We start from the raw sequence: 19,176 nt of genomic DNA, 5'->3' as shown, positions 1-19,176 counted from the left end.
TGTATTGCGAATACATAGAAAGAAGGATCCTTTATTGTATGATTATATGATAGCAGAACAAACACTGGAAGCAGTTACTTCTGTAAAATATCTGGGAGTATGCGTGCGGAACGATTTGAAGTGGAATGATCATATAAAATTAATTGTTGGTAAGGCGGGTGCCAGGTTGAGATTCATTGGGAGAGTCCTTAGAAAATGTAGTCCATCAACAAAGGAGGTGGCTTACAAAACACTCGTTCGACCTATACTTGAGTATTGCTCATCAGTGTGGGATCCGTACCAGATCGGGTTGACGGAGGAGATAGAGAAGATCCAAAGAAGAGAGGCGCGTTTCGTCACAGGGTTATTTGGTAACCGTGATAGGGTTACGGAGATGTTTAGCAAACTGAAATGGCAGACTCTTCAAGAGAGGCGCTCTGCATCGCGGTGTAGCTTGCTCGCCAGGTTTCGAGAGAGTGCGTTTCTGGATGAGGTATCGAATATATTGCTTCCCCTACTTATACCCCCCGAGGAGATCACGAATGTAAAATTAGTGAGATTCGAGCGCGCACGGAGGCTTTCCGGCAGTCGTTCTTCCCGTGAACCATACGCGACTGAAACAGGGAAGGGAGGTAATGACAGTGGCACGTAAAGTGCCCTCCGCCACACACCGTTGGGTGGCTTGCGGAATATAAATGTAGATGTAGATGTCGAAAGCCTTCTGTAAATCTAAAAAGTACGAGGACCTTTGGCGGCAATTGATTTTGTTGTGTACATATTTCCGCGTAGTCAGCGCGTACACAACTTTCCCACTAGAGCGCGCTCCGCTAAGCACAACAGCGCAGGCGCAGTGCTCGTCCGTCTCTGAACTACGAGATGGAGCTGTCTTAGAGACGGACCCAATTTTGCTTCCGCCAATCCGCGGACTAATATGTAACGCAGCCAATGAGATTGCTGCTAACGTAGAACCTTTTCTCCTCGCAGATCACAATCGCGCAGTGATACCTGAACGCTCGAGGTATTATAACGAGTGTACAGACCTCCGATTAGACAGTCTGCATTAGTCTGCACCAGTCTGTACCAGACTGCATTAGTCTGTAGTCAAGTTTCAGTCTGCGCCGAATAATATTATCATATTCCTGTACATAGCCATGAAGAGACATGTATAGACACTTTGTCAAGTATCAGAGATATGTGAGAATAAGATTAACGTACCAAGACCAAAGGAACTTCAGATTGTCAATTGTAAACAGCATCCAGAATCAAGTTACGTAATGTCTATATTTTTTATTATTTTAATAAATGTGTGTGAAAATTAATCAAGTTCTGTTTAAAGTTGGTCACCGTCAATCTGCTACTCTAAGCGTGCAAGTGGCATTTTTATCGTCTGACCTAAAGGCAGAAGATAAACACGCCACGATAAGACCACGAGACATATTGCTGACGCTCGCCTACTTCGTCAGAGCGATAAGTCAAATAATCCGGTGGTGTGTGTACCGAAGGTCTTACAGTACGCACATCACAGATTTATTTAGCCCTTGTGAGTTCTTTGGATACTTACCACGTTCATTAGAGCGAAAAGGAAGCACGTAATCACAATTCACAGAATATAATAACGATGATATAGTGACAATGCATAAATTTAAAGCACTGAAGAATGTGAAGAGAGGACCACTAAGCCATCGTCTCCAAAATTAGTCGAAACACGTGTTCTGCACGATGCGCGAGTACATTGTAACCAGTTACGCAAGACGAAGCCCTAGAACACGCACAGACAATGGGAGCAGCGGAATGCGGTTGCCGGCTTTCGTCCTGGCGCCAGCAAGCGAGCCATTGTTCGCCCTCTGGCAAGCCAGACCAGCTGGCAGCTGCACCGTGCATCCACGTGCCGATGCACCGCCGGCGACTGATGACAGACAGTAGATGACGTCACTAGCGCCAGCCCGGGGCCCACTCGTCGGCCACGCGCCAGCCGCTGGAGCGGCCACGTTGACAAAGGAACGCGACACGATGCATCTGTCAGTTGTTCCGACAGCTCCATTTTTCCCACGAGGGTGCAGTAAATGCTGCGCAGAAGTAGAGAGCCTGTATAGGGAGAGAGTGGCCAACCGGACGATACGACGGCCATTTTTCTGCCAAACTGCGGGTGGGACTTTTGAATGGCCAGTAGTGGAGTAGTGAAGTACACACTCACCGAATCAAAAGCACAAGACAATGTGGCGAAATCATTCGTTAAATGCTTTTCTTTACAGCTATAATATACTCATGAAATGAAATGTCGTGTGGCTAAGGCCCCTCATAGTAGCCTACTACGTACAGCACAGGAAAATTTGATATAGTGGCTGTAAAAATTATTCGTTACTTGCATTTATCTCCTTTAAAGTTCGTTTACTGGACATATTGCAATGAAAGTAACGTAAATAAAAAAATGTAGTGTATAGTATTTGTTTTGTATCGGAAGTGCATAACGCTATAGATTCAACGTACCTGTATTACGTCAGATGAATGAAAATGGTAAGCAGTTGTTTACTTGTGACATGTAAAAAGTGTGAGACGTGTTAGTACTTCTTGTCACGTCTTCAAATTTTTTGCATGTCACAAGTAAACAACTGCTTACGACTTTCTTTCTTATATATACCTCTCGTAGATAACATACGAAAAAGATTACAAAAATCAGGTAATGTTAAATGTAGGCTACTGTAATAACGACCAAATATAACAAGAAAACTACCGTATCCCTTCTACCCCACAGTAAGTAGGCCTATTAAAAACTGTCGTCAAGAGTACCTACAATTACTTACTACGAATAATGTTTCAGCAAAAACGATAAAATGAAGACAGAAATCTGGGAAACTTCCTGCCCTAACAGCATTAAACAGCATTAATGAAATAGTTATAAAACTACAATCAGATTACCTGGAATTACTAACAGTGGCCTAGAAATCAAATGACACTCGTGGAAGTCTTCAATACAGAACTATTTAAAAAAAAAAAGGCTTATGACACTGAAGGACGTAATTATGACGTCTGCACCTTAGCAAAATTCTTACACTTTGGATACATAATCCCATTCTAATTCTATGATTATAAGAATAACGCGTGATAATAATTTTCACACAGCCAATTTACAGGTCTGTTTTCAAATTTAACTATGTATATTGCAAGTTGTTTTGTATGTAGTAAACAGCAAAAACGACTTCCTTCGCACAGATAAGAGTACTTGGTTGGTTTCCACAAGGCTCCTGTTTGATTTATGTCAGCCCTGTTGACTGCGACTGCCCACTGCTTTCGTTTTTCTTCACTGCGTGGAAATGCTAACATGCGGAATCCACCTTCGCCTCTATTGGAACAACCAAATGCAGCACAACCTGGCATCGTTTACGAACGTCTGCAGAACGAATTACAGATGTCGAAAACAATACTGCACAATTACTAACGAGTTTACTTCAAACATGTAGGCCTACCGACTTCATCACAAAACGCTTCATTATTTCAACTCGTATTTAAGATCGCAAACGCTAATTACGTACCAAAAACGATATACAACTAAATCGAACATGCATGCACAACGCATAACAAGTCTCTCAATAATGCAAATACCTTTTAATCGTTTCCAAAAGTCCTTTGAACTTCAACTCAAAAGCACGGCGAACATAGGAAGCGCGAGAGACGTTTGGCGCCATTTTTCTACCAAAGCTAATCAACCAATCACGTTCAACTTCACCTATGGCCACTCTCTCTGTATACAGGCTCTCTACGCAGAAGCAAACGCTCTCATATTTTTATGTTGGAGGTAGAGTTGCCATCCGTCCCGATACATCGGGACCGTCACCGTTATGAACCTCCTTGTCCCGACATCCGCCAAGACCCAATTTTGTCCCGAGTTTGCAAAATACTGTTGCGTGCTTGGCGTAAGTACTGAAGTAACGCCATCTGTTACCGCAACATGTAAATGAAACCTCTGTTAGTTTTTTTTATGTCGACAAGTTCACAACGTCGTCTCACGATGCCGTAGCATGTTGCGTATCTACGATGCAAGCACCTACCAGATCTACCACCGTCATTCGAAAAACAATACCAGACTTCTCCAGTTGTACGGGGCTGAAACTACACTCCTGGAAATTGAAATAAGAACACCGTGAATTCATTGTCCCAGGAAGGGGAAACTTTATTGACACATTCCTGGGGTCAGATACATCACATGATCACACTGACAGAACCACAGGCACATAGACACAGGCAACAGAGCATGCACAATGTCGGCACTAGTACAGTGTATATCCACCTTTCGCAGCAATGCAGGCTGCTATTCTCCCATGGAGACGATCGTAGAGATGCTGGATGTAGTCCTGTGCAACGGCTTGCCATGCCATTTCCACCTGGCGCCTCAGTTGGACCAGCGTTCGTGCTGGACGTGCAGACCGCGTGAGACGACGCTTCATCCAGTCCCAAACATGCTCAATGGGGGACAGATCCGGAGATCTTGCTGGCCAGGGTAGTTGACTTACACCTTCTAGAGCACGTTGGGTGGCACGGGATATATGCGGACGTGCATTGTCCTGTTGGAACAGCAAGTTCCCTTGCCGATCTAGGAATGGTAGAACGATGGGTTCGATGACGGTTTGGATGTACCTTGCACTATTCAGTGTCCCCTCGACGATCACCAGTGGTGTACGGCCAGTGTAGGAGATCGCTCCCCACACCATGATGCCGGGTGTTGGCCCTGTGTGCCTCGGTCGTATGCAGTCCTGATTGTGGCGCTCACCTGCACGGCGCCAAACACGCATACGACCATCATTGGCACCAAGGCAGAAGCGACTCTCATCGCTGAAGACCACACGTCTCCATTCGTCCCTCCATTCACGCCTGTCGCGACACCACTGGAGGCGGGCTGCACGATGTTGGGGCGTGAGCGGAAGACGGCCTAACGGTGTGCGGGACCGTAGCCCAGCTTCATGGAGACGGTTGCGAATGGTCCTCGCCGATACCCCAGGAGCAACAGTGTCCCTAATTTGCTGGGAAGTGGCGGTGCGGTCCCCTACGGCACTGCGTAGGATCCTACGGTCTTGGCGTTCATCCGTGCGTCGCTGCGGTCCGGTCCCAGGTCGACGGGCACGTGCACCTTCCGCCGACCACTGGCGACAACATCGATGTACTGTGGAGACCTCACGCCCCACGTGTTGAGCAATTCGGCGGTACGTCCACCCGGCCTCCCGCATGCCCACTATACGCCCTCGCTCAAAGTCCGTCAACTGCACATACGGTTCACGTCCACGCTGTCGCGGCATGCTACCAGTGTTAAAGACTGCGATGGAGCTCCGTATGCCACGGCAAACTGGCTGACACTGACGGCGGCGGTGCACAAATGCTGCGCAGCTAGCGCCATTCGACGGCCAACACCGCGGTTCCTGGTGTGTCCGCTGTGCCGTGCGTGTGATCATTGCTTGTACAGCCCTCTCGCAGTGTCAGGAGCAAGTATGGTGGGTCTGACACACCGGTGTCAATGTGTTCTTTTTTCCATTTCCAGGAGTGTATTTCTGCAGGGTCACGCGGAAGGATCTGGCAGTTCCCATTTGAATAGCGATTTGATAAGACAATTGTTTCTAAATGTAATACGAACAATGGGTACAAGTTACGAAGCGTGTTTTTTAAGTAAGGTCCGTTTAGACACTAGTAGTTCGCGCGCATACCGCAACGAGCGCGTGCGTCGGGAACAACTGTGCTCAGTTTTAGCTCTGTAGCTAACCTGTACGGTTTTGTTCTGTGCTTTCAAAATGCGTGAGACTATCAATTCGCCCGCCGCTTGTGAGGTTTTTGTGATACGGTTTTTGTCAGCAAGGAACCTGTATTCTGCAGAAATTCATCGACAGATTTGCGAAGTGTACGGTGATGCCGTTGTGAGTGAAAGCAAAGTGCGTAAGTGGGTACGAGCATTCAAAGACGGCCGTGACAACGTCCATGATGAGGACCGCTCCGGTCGCCCTTCTTTGATTACAGACGATTTGGTGGCTTCAGTTGAAGCGAGGATTCGTGAGAACAGGCGCTTCACAATAACAGGTCTCTCAAACGAATTTCCTGACGTGTCGAGATCAGTGCTTTATGACATTGTTTCTGAACACCTAAAGCTTAGGAAACTGTGCTCCTTTTGGGTCCCGAAACTCCTAACAGGGGACCACAAAAACCAAAGATTTGATTATGCGAAGAATTTCTTGACTCGTTATCATGAAGAAGGTGACGGCTTCTTGAGTCAGTTCGTAACTGGAGACGAAACATGGGTTTCGCATATGACGCCCTAATCGAAGCAACAGAGCATGCATGGAATGGAGACACACACGCTCGCCCGTTAAGGTGAAACCAAACAGAATCTGCCCCAGCGCAAAATCATGGCGTCGGTGTTTTGGGATAGGCATGGTGGTTTGTTGGTCGATTTCATGCAACGAGGAACCACTATCAATGCAGAAGCATACTGACAAACCCTGAGAAAGCTACGCAGAGCGATTCAAAACAAAAGACGCAGCTTGCTGACAAAAGGAATTGTCCATCTCCGTGACAATGCAAGACCTCACACTGCAGGTCAGACCCGCGATGATCTTGCGCCGAGCGATTACCATCTGTTCCTCCACCTCAAACAACACCTCAGTGGCAACCGTTACAATGATGACGACGACGTGAAAATGGCAGTGAACTCTTGGTTATCGGAGCAGGCGGCAAGGTTTTATGAAGAGAGTATTTTAAAATTGGTTGAGAGGTATGATACGTGTTGGAACAAACTTGGCAACAATGTCGAAAAATAGAGTGAAGTATGTACTTTCTGAAAATAAATTTACTTTTTTGAAATGATCTTTCGTTGTATACTTATCTTCAAACGGACCTTACTTAAAAAACATTCCTCGTAGTAATGTTGAAGTGTTTACTGCGAGTATAGTATATAGGGCGTGAAGTGTATAGTGGCATGTACTTCCATGACTAAAGTGTTATTGTCGACCGTTTACCGTCTATTAAACTTATCGTAACTTGCGAAAATGCCTAAAGATGGAAAGACAAAGTGTCACTTTTCGTATGTTTATCAAAGGAATGGTCTTTTGTTAAGGAAGAACGAGCAGACCAGGAAGCGTTGTGTGAGATTTGTAGCTGTTTCATCTCAGTAACTCACGGAAGTAAGACAGATGTCAGGCATCACATTTCTACGAAGAATCATACAGATTCGCCGTAGCATCAACGTCAAAGCCTACTTCATTATTCATGACGAAAGAAGATACCCAAGAAAGATTGCTCATTGCTGCCGCAGAACTAACACCAGTTTATAAAGTTGTCAAGCATCATCAGTCCCCCAGTTCTCTTGACTGTGCCGTAAAACTGAGTGCCGCGATGTATCCGGACTCCAAAGTCGCCGCAAAGCAGTCTACAGCCAGGGCCAAAGCTACAGCTATTGTTAAAAATATTCTCGCACTACACTCCCTGTCCGAATGCATAAAGCAACTGCAAGAAGTTTCTATACCATAGCATTTGATTATTTAGAGAAGTGGGCTACTTCTTTTAATAAATATCAAGTATTTGATTGAATGACGCAAACTGAAACCCAGACTAGGTGGTGATTGAAAGCACTATTATGACCTGACCAAAAATGATGAGAAGATTTCAGGCGACAACTTTTTCAGGAATATCTGTGTCTGACGAGTGTCTTAGAAACTAAGAGTAACTCTGAAGAATGGAAGCCTAAAGACTCCGTGGAAGAAAGGTCGTTTACTTTCTTAAGGGAAACGAAAATGCTGAACGCAAATGCCAACTGCTAAAATTATGCGAGTATTTGTTTTCTATTCCAACACGTAACGCCACTGCGGGAAGAATATTTTCGCTGATGTCGGCCGAGTGGACTGATGAAAGAAGTCGCGTGCTACCAGAGATCGTGAACTTAATTTTAAAGCTCCAGTTCAACTACAAATTGGCTTGCATTGAGTTTTATAAATACGTAAAAGGGAAAAAAGACTCGCTGAGAAAGGTACCATCTTCCGAAAAATGTAGTTTACCAACTACTTCTGTAGCAACAACTTTCATAAAATCATTTTTAAATAAAAAGTTGTTATACCAAATAAATATTTTATTTCATCCCAACATACCCAGAATGTCCCGACAAGGTCCCAGCTAGATATGACAACCCGAGTTGGACGTTAAGTGATTTCGCTGTCGTTTTCCGTTAGTTACTTTTATGTAGTGAGTGATTTGCAAGTGAAAATATTTTGAGTGTGTGCACGCAATGCCACGTTGTGGTGTTGTTGGCTGTATTTCTCACAGTTGCAACACTAAAAGGACTGAAGTAAGGCTTCATGCTTTCACTCGCGATGTACATCTGCAAGAGATCTGGCTGTCGAAATGCTGTAGAAAAGATGCTCTGAATGTCGCAAAAGCTAGAATATGCTCTTGTAATTTCGAAGAAACTGATTATGTTAGAACCTTGAATTCGAAAACGAGTACTTAACAGTGACACAAAATGGTTCAAATGGCTCTGAGCACTATGGGACTTAACATCTGAGGTCATCAGTCCCCTAGAACTTAGAACTACTTAAACCTAACTAACCTAAGGACATCACACACACCCATTCCCGAGGCAGCATTCGAACCTGCGACTGTAGCGGTAGCGCGGTTCCAGACTGAAACAGTGACACATTTTCATCATGTTACCTGTCTTCTAATACTAGCGCCAGTGATAGCACAACATACGCAACAGAAGGAAGGAAGAAATGTTTCAACAAACGTTGGATCCGCAGGAGAAGCATAGAAAGTTCAGAAAAGGAGAGTGCTGATAAATGAACGTTTACAGATGAAGATATCTGTAATTATTCAGGTAAAGCAAGTCTACAGAATTCGGTAACAGCATTACAGAGAAGAAATATGTGCTCATCTGAAAAACACGTTCATCGAATTGCGAGCGCGTAATAAAGATTTTTGAAGTCAGTTGTCATCAACGAAACGACGTCTGCAGAGTGGAAAAAGTAATAAAAATGGAGCTGTATCTCGTGAAATTCATCGAATATAAGCATAATATTTTGACCGAAGAAAACCATAAGTTTATTACTGGAGTCAAAACGGGTTCAGTAGGTCAAAGAGGACATTTGAAAGTTGATTACTTTGTGCGCCGTTGCGCAAGAAAGTTACAGTTTGCCCAGGCAGAAACTTATCTGTCCTCTACCTGCCGTGTCAAGCTTACGTTCTTGGATAAGCCGCAGTTTCAGTTTCCACCCAGATAATTTTGAGGAATGTTTTAGTTAAATTAGGTAATTCAACTGCTTTGTATAAATAATAGCTTCTTGAGTGAAAACTTGTGACGAATACAAAATGAAAATGAGCATTATACTGAGCTTGTTTACTCGTCAAAACGTTTCTCGGAGCCACTTACGAAACTGCATGCTCATTTCGAATATTTACTTTGATAGAAACTACAAAAACAGACTTCTCTTAGCATTTTTTTTTTTTTTTTTTTTTTGCACGTTTTGATTCGACAGATGCTTGAATCATCTGTTTAAAAGCTGGAAAGTTACATAATGTAGGGGTAACATTATAGCAACAGTAAATAGCAGCTTGCATTTCATTATTTCAGTAAACTAAAACATACCAAAAAAACCGAGCGAGGTGGCGCAGTGGTTACTAGACTCGCAAAAGTGATGACGTAGTTTCAAAACCGCGTGTGGTCATCCTGATTCAGGTTTTCTGCGATTTCCCTAAATCTCTTCAGGCAAATGCCGGGATGGTTCCTTTGAAATGGCATGGCCGACTCCCTCCCCTAATCCGATGGGACCGATGACCTCGCTGTTTGGTCGAATCAGCCAGCCAACCCACCATAAAACAAATACATCACGTTTTACGCTCTTTCCGAGTCAGACACTGTTCCTTAGTGACGTCACAGCGTCAAACAACAGCAGCACGGAACGGTTACTGACCAGCCTTATTTTTCTACGGATCTTGCGATTACTGGTCACGGCTGCATCACAGACGAGCCACAACACGTCCCACAAAAACTGAAGATAAGTAATCAAATTAAAGACGTTTATCTCTTTCATCCTGAATGTTTGCAACATTTTATATTTGCGGCTTGATGCTCTTCACCACTATGGCATTTTAATATATGACGCGACAGAAAGTTACGTATGCTACCTGTGTGCAGAACCTGTGTTTTAAGTGAAATTACGGAACAGTCTGTAATCATGCAGGAGAGCGTGGAAAAACGCCTCAGAAACCACGCTCATTGTGCCATTCTGTTTACATATTATTTTATCAGAATGCAAAATGCTCTTATCATAGCGCAGAAACGCGAAAAATATCCTGGGCGGAGTTAGCGATACAAAAGCTTTTCGACTTATCCATGAGCTTCAAAACATAACAGCATATTCGCGCTTTTTACTTATTAGTATTAGTACCCATGTCATGTAATATAATGCATCGTGTCAAGTAAAATAACATGATATATAATGTCATCCCCATCAGGAACAAATTCGCCCCCACAAATTTTAGCGCCTAAGATTTTTTTAGCAATTACACGTATTCTCTTCAGCCATATCATATTATATATTGTTTACTATGGCTGGAGAATCTTCTGGATTTCGGACGCAGGATCAAGGACTTCAGCCTACAAATTGCAAGATTCAGGTGTGCCAACACCTTGCAGCTGAGAGAGCTCACTGTGCTGGGGAAGTGGATTTAACACGTAAGAAAGCGCGAATACGTCAAGATGTTTTAATTTAAACGTCTTTGAAGTTGCCAGGTAAGTCGAAAAACTGGTTGCCTTCTTTTACATCCCAAAGTCTGCCGAGGACATATTCGTCTTTTTTGTGCTAAGATAGGACAAAAACTGTAGAGGAAGACAGAGATTGGAATACATCCAGCAAATAACTGAGGACGTAGCTTGCAAGTGCTACTCTGAGATGAAGAGGTTGGCACAGGACAGGAATTCGTAGCGCGCCGCATCAAACCAGTAAAAATTTAAAAAAATAGGGAACATTTTTGATTCTGCTTCCTGTCTTTTACTCTACCATAAATTTCGATTTTAGATCGCCATAGCTTGGCTTGTTGACTCCAGTGACGACTGATCCGGTATACGTTTTTGTGTTGTCTTTCGACCCATGTTGCTTGTATCGTGGCAACGGATAAAGCTTTCACAAAACAACAGGACTAGCGTTTGTCTGACTTCTTACAAAATTTGAACCGATTCACGTAAGATTGTAACATAGAAGTGGGGTTCATAAAAAAAAAACTCACAGAAAACATGTTATTTGCACGTAAACTCCGAGTGAAGCAACAAATTTCCAAGAGCGAGTTTTCAATTTTACGGCAAGAATGCTTTTTTTCACTAATCTGAACCAGTTTAAACCATTTCCGTGCATTCAGTTCAAGTAAGAATGAATTTTACGTGTGCCGGCCGGGGTGGCCGAGCGGTTCTAGGCGCTACAGTCTGGTACCGCGCGACCGCTGCGAAGCAGGTTCGAATCCTGCCTCGGGCATGGATGTGTGTGGTGTCCTTAGGTTAATTAGGTTTAAGTAGTTCTAAGTTCTAGGAGAATGATGACCTCAGAAGTTAAGTCCCATAGTGCTCAGAGCCATTTGAACCAATTTTATGTGTTACATTTAGCTCGACTTTTAACTATCGTGTATCGACAAAGGGTAAAATCATTAGATAAAAAATTTCGTTTTAACTTTATCCGTTTATGTGCCTTAGCGCAAAGTTTGAACTGATTCGTATAAGTTTATAGAAGTGGCGCACTTCAAAAACCAACATTTGCACATAAAATCCGAACTACGCATATAGAAATGGGTACATTAGATGAACGTTAATTTCAGCCCAATTAACCTCTTTTTCGAAAGGAATTAATAGATTCGCGTAATTTGCCTGGTCGCCGGCTACGATTCGTCCTTCAACCCTTGTTTAATACACTGTAACATAGCTACAGTAAGACAGATGTTCTAATGGTTATATACATGGCCGTGGTCCGAGCTAAACCAAAAGCTTTTCACCCCATGTTTTCCCAGCTCAAATAGGAACCAAGCGCCAAGACCCCCCCACCGCCTCTAAGAAACCCGATTCTGTACGTGACCTTCTCAAACATATTTGATTGTTGTTCATATTTTATCTTTTAACTAAATAAAGTGTGCTGGGGGTAAGCGTTTTATTTAATTTCGCTAGCATGCGAGGATAACTGTACAACACCTCTCTCGCATCAGCCTAGGTCATCAGTGACATTAGATACCACAATAAAATGCATGAAATAAAATACATAAACAGGAAGCGGATTAACGACAATGGGTTTCATATGACACGTGAGAAATTATTCATTTGCCTTTTGTCATGCAGCGGTTACAAACCTCAGGGCAATAATACAGAATAATGCGGGCAGTCACTTGAGCGGCCAAAATTACGTACTGCTCGCCAGTACGTCCAGACAAGGAAGCGTTCCTTAGTACGTTAGAGGGGAAAAAAACAAGCGCTGCGTGACATTCTCCCCAGCGATTTAACATTTTTGTCGACAATGATGATAAAGTCATTATAATAAGGTTGAAATAACCACAAATTACACGGATTTACGTTGAGATAGTAATAGATACTGCATCAGGCTTAATGATGCGCCAACCAACCAGTCGTTAATCCTACCCACGAATTCAACCCGTCTCTGGCTCTTGTCCATTCTCCGCATTAATTTGTCTGAGACGGTCGTGCTACATGTAAAAGTTAGCACAATATTGTGAGCTGAGAAGTACCGATGGATATAGTTCAACTGTCAAACTGGGAACTTACTTTCTTCGACTTCGGGTGCTATGGCAACTGAATGGGCGCGTCGTAAATTATTTGAAATTTTCATACATTGAGACAATTCTCTATAAAAGGGACAAATATGTCTGGTTGACATCAGATCGCTACGTACAACTTTTTTTAGTCACTAAGTACTGTGGCTCAGTTCCATCGGAAGTGTATCAACCATACAATTTCACGTCAACAATTCTTTGAAAGGGTTTATGAAAATCATATACTAGGAGAAAACTGGAGAAGACAGAACAGAGTGCACCAGTAAAGAATCGAACCCTTACGTATAAAACATCCGTTTCGCGAATCTAAATGTTTATGACATCATATCATCGGAACTAGTGTCTCATAGCGATATAATTTTGCAGGTACATGCACAGCTAGTGGAGAATCGGGTGAAGTGGCCAGGCTAAGGTATTCCTATTTCTTAAGCTGCTGTAGAGGGAAATGCATAGAAATGAGTGATTATAATCTTTAACTACTGGCCTAAAATATCGAATAGTTCAATTACCTTAGTATTAAATTAAATACTTCAAGCAGTTCAATTTTCACAAAGTGGCAAAATAGCCACTTTGCCCGACATGAGCGGAGGAAGTTGCCACCTAGTTTTAAACTCACAAATAACGGATAAAAAACTGGTTTAACAAAGAAGTAAACGTATTTTGCTCTAAAACATGATGCGAATTAAAGTATGGAAACTTTTCACAAATAAAAGTCAAACTGTGTTCTTCAACTCCTGTACAGAGTTCGTGGGCCCAGAGGGAGAACCATTGGGACTAAATCCACTGCTATTCTGACCTGGAATTCGACAGTTTTTCTTCACAGTGCATGCATTCCCTGTTTCCATCATTTTCTTCAGGAACAGCTCTTACAGGGTTGGTTCTATTGCACTACGCTCTCTTCTTTTTATTGCCATTCTTCTCTTCGACCGCTTTCTGTTTTTCTTCGTTTTATTCCCTTTTCCTTCTCTTGCTTTATTTGCCGCTTCTAGGTCACTCTCATAAGGACTTCGTCTAAGTATCACCATGGACGCCTTCTTTCGGAGCTGTTGTTGTTACGACTATCCTCCTCCCCTCTCCGCTGCGCAATCTGTGCCCGACGGGCAAAGTTCCACCGCCGGGATGGCCACTTTATTCTCATTGACGCCGATAGACAAATGTTGTATATCCTCTAATAGCAGAGCCGACATTTCAAAAACACAGAGTATGGAGACAAGACAAGATGTGATACTTTGAACACAACTGCATTAAGACGACTTAGTCATATTCCGTCTCTACAGCGAATACACAAACTGACCACTTACACGAGGATAACTGAAATTCACAAAAAATATTATACTCTGAGGAGCGGCACAGCTAATAGGTTAGACTTTGTAGGGTGACTAGGCACTCCATGGAGAATAAGTTGAAACATTTCCCGTGATGTGCCAGCACCTTGTACTGCCAAGGACCTCAGTGGCCAACTTTACCCGTCTTGGCCCAGCTGTCCCCTATATGAAGATACTGTCTGCAAAATGTTCTGCCAATTGCGTTGTGGTAAATGAGTAGTGAATTTAAAATGTCATGCCTAATGCTGAAATTTTACTGCATGAACAGAGAAAATGAAGTAAGCCATAAACTGTTTTCCTTTCTTTATTTTTGCGGAATGTCGTTGAGAAACAGTTCCTAAAAGGTTCGAAATTACTCTGACGGAACAGAAACCGCAACACCAGTGTAGAGTAGAGAAAGTTAGGGAACATATTTGTCTATGTAACATATTTAAGTGATTAAACACTGCAAGATCACAGATTAATGTCAGCGCGAGATGAGGCATTGCAAATGTGAAATTCTGGTACATTAATAACCGGGGTAACGGCCAGATTGTTGAAAACGTGCATATAGTGTGCCGTACAGGTGATGTATGTCAGCTTGTGGGATGGAATTCCATGCCTGTTGCGCTTGGTCGGTCAATACAGGAACGGTTAACGCTGCCTGTGGGTGATGCTGGAGATGTGGTCCATTGATGTCCCACATGTGCTCGATTGGAGACTGAGCTGGTAATCGAGCAGGCCAAGGCAGTATGTCGACACTGTAGAGGGATTACAGAAGCGGTATGTGGGAAACAGATATCCATCGGTGACCATGCAGCTCGTTGGAATGAAATTACAATGAAATGAACACCCTTAGCTGCTTACAGGCGTTGACATACGTCAACGGGGACAGATGAAAATGTGTGCCCCGACCGGGACTAGAACCCGGTATCTCCTGCTTACATGGCAGACGCTCTATCCATCTGAGCCACCGAGGACACAGAGGATAGCGCGACTGCAGGGATTTATCTCTGGCACGTCTCCCGCGAAACACACATTCTCAACGTATTGTCCCGCACTTAGTATATATATAGTTAAGGCTCACCGGTCACTTGACCATATTGTTCTTCTGTACGAATGCACAAACAGTGCCGGAACTCTTACGGGAATCGGCAACGCGCCGCGAGTAATTAGTATAATGGGCGGGGGCACTACGAATGTAGTGCGGGACAATACGTTGAGAATGTGGGTTTCGCGGGAGGCGTGCCAGAGATAAATCCCTGCAGTCGCGCTATCCTCTGTGTCCTCGGTGGCTCAGATGGATAGAGCGTCTGCCATGTAAGCAGGAGATCCCGGGTTCGAGTCCCGGTCGGGGCACACATCTTCATCTGTCCCCGTTGGCATATGTCAACGCCTGTAAGCAGCTAAGGGTGTTCATTTCATTTTAAACAGATATCCCTTTGGAAAATACCCCTGGGCTGCTGTTCATGAATGGCAGTACAACAGGTCGAATCACGAGACTGACGTACAAATTTGCAGTCAGGGTGCGTGGGATGAACAAGAGACTGCTCGTGTTGTCATACGAAATCGCATTCCAGACCACTATCCAGGTGTATGTCCAATGAGTCTAGCACACAAACTGGATGGGCGGAGGCCCTCAACTCGTCTGCTTCTAACCGACACACGGCCATCACTGGCACCGAGGCTGAACCAGCTTTCATCAGAAAAGACCACAGACCTCCACTCTGCCGTCCAGTGAGCCCTCGCTTGGCACCACTGAAGCTGGATATGACGGTGGTTTGGGGTCGGTGGACTGCACGCTACAGGGCGTCTGGATCGGAGCTGTCCTTGAAGTAACCGATTTGTAACAGTTCGTTGTGACACTGTGTGGTTAGCTGTTGCTGCAATTACTGCTGCAGGTGCAGTGCGTTGCGCCAGAGGCATACGCCGAACCCAGTGGTCTTTCCTCTCGGTGGTGCCGTGTGAACGTCCAGAGTCTGGTCTTCTAGCTACCGTACATTCTCGTGACCATCGCTGCCGGTAGTCACGTATAGCAACTACGTTCTTGCCAAGTCTTTCTGCATTATCGCTTCTCGTAGACCTGTACACGACCTCTTTCAAACACAGTGAGGTATTCCAGAATGAGATTTTCACTCTGCAGCGGAGTGTGCGCTGATATGAAGCTTCCTGGCAGATTAAAACTGTGTGCCCGACCGAGACTCGAACTCGGGACCTTTGCCTTTCGCGGGCAAGTGCTCTACCAACTGAGCTACCGAAGCACGACTCACGCCCGGTACTCACAGCTTTACTTCTGCCAGTACCTCGTCTCCTACCTTCCAAACTTTACAGAAGCTCTCCTGCGAAACTTGCAGAACTAGCACTCCTGAAAGAAAGGATATGCGGAGACATGGCTTAGCCACAGCCTGGGGGATGTTTCCAGAATGAGATGTTCACTCTGCAGCGGAGTGTGCGCTGATATGAAACTTCCTGGCAGGTTAAAACTGTGTGCCCGACCGAGACTCGAACTCGGGACCTTTGCCTTTCGCGGGCAAGTGCTCTACCAACTGAGCTACCGAAGCACGACTCACGCCCGGTACTCACAGCTTTACTTCTGCCAGTACCTCGTCTCCTACCTTCCAAACTTTACAGAAGCTTTCCTGCGAAACTTGCAGAACTAGCACTCCTGAAAGGAGCTTCGGTAGCTCAGTTGGTAGAGAACTTGCCCGCGAAAGGCAAAGGTCGCGAGTTCGAGTCTCGGTCGGGCACACAGTTTTAATCTGCCAGGGAGTTTCACAGTGAGGTATTGATAATGGTGTCTTTGTAGCCTTAAAGGAATTCTTGGCTAACATCAACTCGCCAGGTCCAATCTCAAAGATAACTAACGCTCACGACCATTACAGGATCTACTTAAAGCAAACCTGATATGCATCCTCACAATGCTGCTGCTAGCGCCACTCTCATGCGACTGGCGCTAAATTTGAACAGACATCGTCTTTCAGATGTAGAAAAACGCCTACCAACTTTCGTTCACGTATCGCAACTCTCCTTGGTGCTGCGATTTTCTTTCCGTCAGTGTGTGTAGAAAATTTGTTGAAAGTTGCTAATTGTTCTCATTCTCTAATGCTGGATGAATATAGTCTGGGTATTTTGCGCGCCACAAGTTACGTTACCTCAAGATACGTACGCAGTTTCTAATTTTAGCACTTGACTTACTGTAATGAAACTTTAATATTATACCTCTTAATGAGCAGACTGTAACAGCATTTTAAATTTTTAAATTCGATTTGTGATTATAGAAAATATTGAAAATCAGAGTTTTGTTGCCATGCAACCTGGAACTTGTCGTGGTCAGCGTTTTAGTTGTTAAGTAATATAGATTGTGAAGTACCCAAACCTAGTAACTGACGAATTCGATAACTAATTGGAACAGAATTAAGTAGCGGGTATTGTGCTGATCTATTCGGACGTTAATACTGGAGTGCAGTAATTATCAGTTCACTGATTGTGTGAGGCCAGTAGAACCTTCGTATTCACGTATCCTTCCTTTTTCTTTCGGTCCACAGTTCTTTCATTGTTTCAGTATGTCTTATTTTGTGTCCGCTGCTGTTTTGCAAAGTTGACATATGCGTCTTTTTGTCTTTTCCAGAAAAGCGACAAAAAGAAACGGAACAGGCAGCGTCGCGAAAAGAGCGTGGAAAGCGAGAAGACAGATGAAGAGGTTCCAGAGGACCCGGACAAGGAGAACCTTCCGTACAACGTTGAAGTCTCTGACATCATGGGCAGGTGCGTTCTGCAAAAGCCCGGCGCTCCATGTCGCATTTACATTACACAATCAGAACCATCCAGCTCGTCACAGTAATGGTTACAAAATACAAGATAAACTTTTGCAATAATGACAATTTGAATAAAGACATGAACCATGGACCTTGCCGTTGGTGGGGAGGCTTGCGTGCCTCAGCGATTCAGATGGCCGTACCGTAGGTGCAACCACAACGGAGGGGTATCTGTTGAGAGGCCAGACAAACATGTGGTTCCTGAAGAGGGGCAGCAGCCTTTTCAGTAGTTGCAGGGGCAACAGTCTGGATGATTGACTGATCTGGCCTTGTGACAATAACCAAAACGGCCTTGCTGTGCTGGTACTGCGAACGGCTGAAAGCAAGGGGAAACTACAGCCGTAATTTTTCCCGAGGACATGCAGCTTTACTGTATGATTAAATGATGATGGCGTCCTCTTGGGTAAAATATTCCGGAGGTAAAATAGTCCCCCATTCGGATCTCCGGGCGGGGACTACTCAAGAGGACGTTGTTATCAGCAGAAAGAAAACTGGCATTCTACGGATCGGAGCGTGGAATGTCAGATCCCTTAATCGGGCAGGTAGGTTAGAAAATTTAAAAAGGGAAATGGATAGGTTAAAGTTAGATATAGTGGGAATTAGTGAAGTTCGGTGGCAGGAGGAACAAGACTTTTGGTCAGGTGATTACAGGGTTATAAATACAAAATCAAATAGGGGTAATGCAGGAGTAGGATTAATAATGAATAAAAAAATAGGAGTGCGGGTTAGCTACTACAAACAGCATAGTGAACGCATTATTGTGGCCAAGATAGACACAAAGCCAATGCCTACTACAGTAGTACAAGTTTATATGCCAACTAGCTCTGCAGATGATGAAAAAATTGATGAAATGTATGACGAGATAAAATAAATTATTCTGGTAGTGAAGGGAGACGAAAATTTAATAGTCATGGGTGACTGGAATTAGTCAGTAGGAAAAGGGAGAGAAGGAAACATAGTAGGTGAATATGGATTGGGGGGAAGAAATGAAAGAGGAAGCCGCCTTGTAGAATTTTGCACAGAGCATAACTTAATCATAGCTAACACTTGGTTCAAGAATCATGAAAGAAGGTTGTATACCTGGAAGAATTCTGGAGATACTAAAAGGTATCAGATAGATTATATAATGGTAAGACAGAGATTTAGGAACCAGGTTTTAAATTGTAAGACATTTCCAGGGGCAGATGTGGATTCTGACCACAATCTATTGGTTATGAACTACAGATTGAAACTGAAGAAACTGCAAAAAGGTGGGAATTTAAGGAGATGGGACCTGGATAAACTGAAAG

At 44.0% G+C, this 19,176-nt stretch overlaps 1 protein-coding gene and 1 non-coding gene across 2 annotated transcripts in view; both read left to right on the top strand.

The window, feature by feature from the left end:
* LOC124596303 (SET domain-containing protein SmydA-8-like) overlaps positions 1 to 19,176 on the top strand; it is a 293,663-nt gene that overhangs the window by 78,909 nt on the left and 195,578 nt on the right. Inside the window, exon 2 of the mRNA XM_047135407.1 lies at positions 17,701 to 17,837. Within this exon, the coding sequence (XP_046991363.1) occupies positions 17,701 to 17,837 (137 nt within the window). The remainder of the gene's footprint in view (positions 1 to 17,700; positions 17,838 to 19,176) is intronic.
* Positions 15,358 to 15,431, top strand: Trnat-ugu. Its single transcript has one exon. It is a non-coding gene; the product is annotated as a tRNA-Thr (tRNA).

This window comes from Schistocerca americana, chromosome 2, assembly GCF_021461395.2.
Source record: "Schistocerca americana isolate TAMUIC-IGC-003095 chromosome 2, iqSchAmer2.1, whole genome shotgun sequence".
Classification (NCBI taxonomy): domain Eukaryota; kingdom Metazoa; phylum Arthropoda; class Insecta; order Orthoptera; family Acrididae; genus Schistocerca; species Schistocerca americana.
The sequence above is the reverse complement of the archived record's forward strand: the minus strand, read 5'-3'. Positions and strand labels throughout refer to the sequence as shown.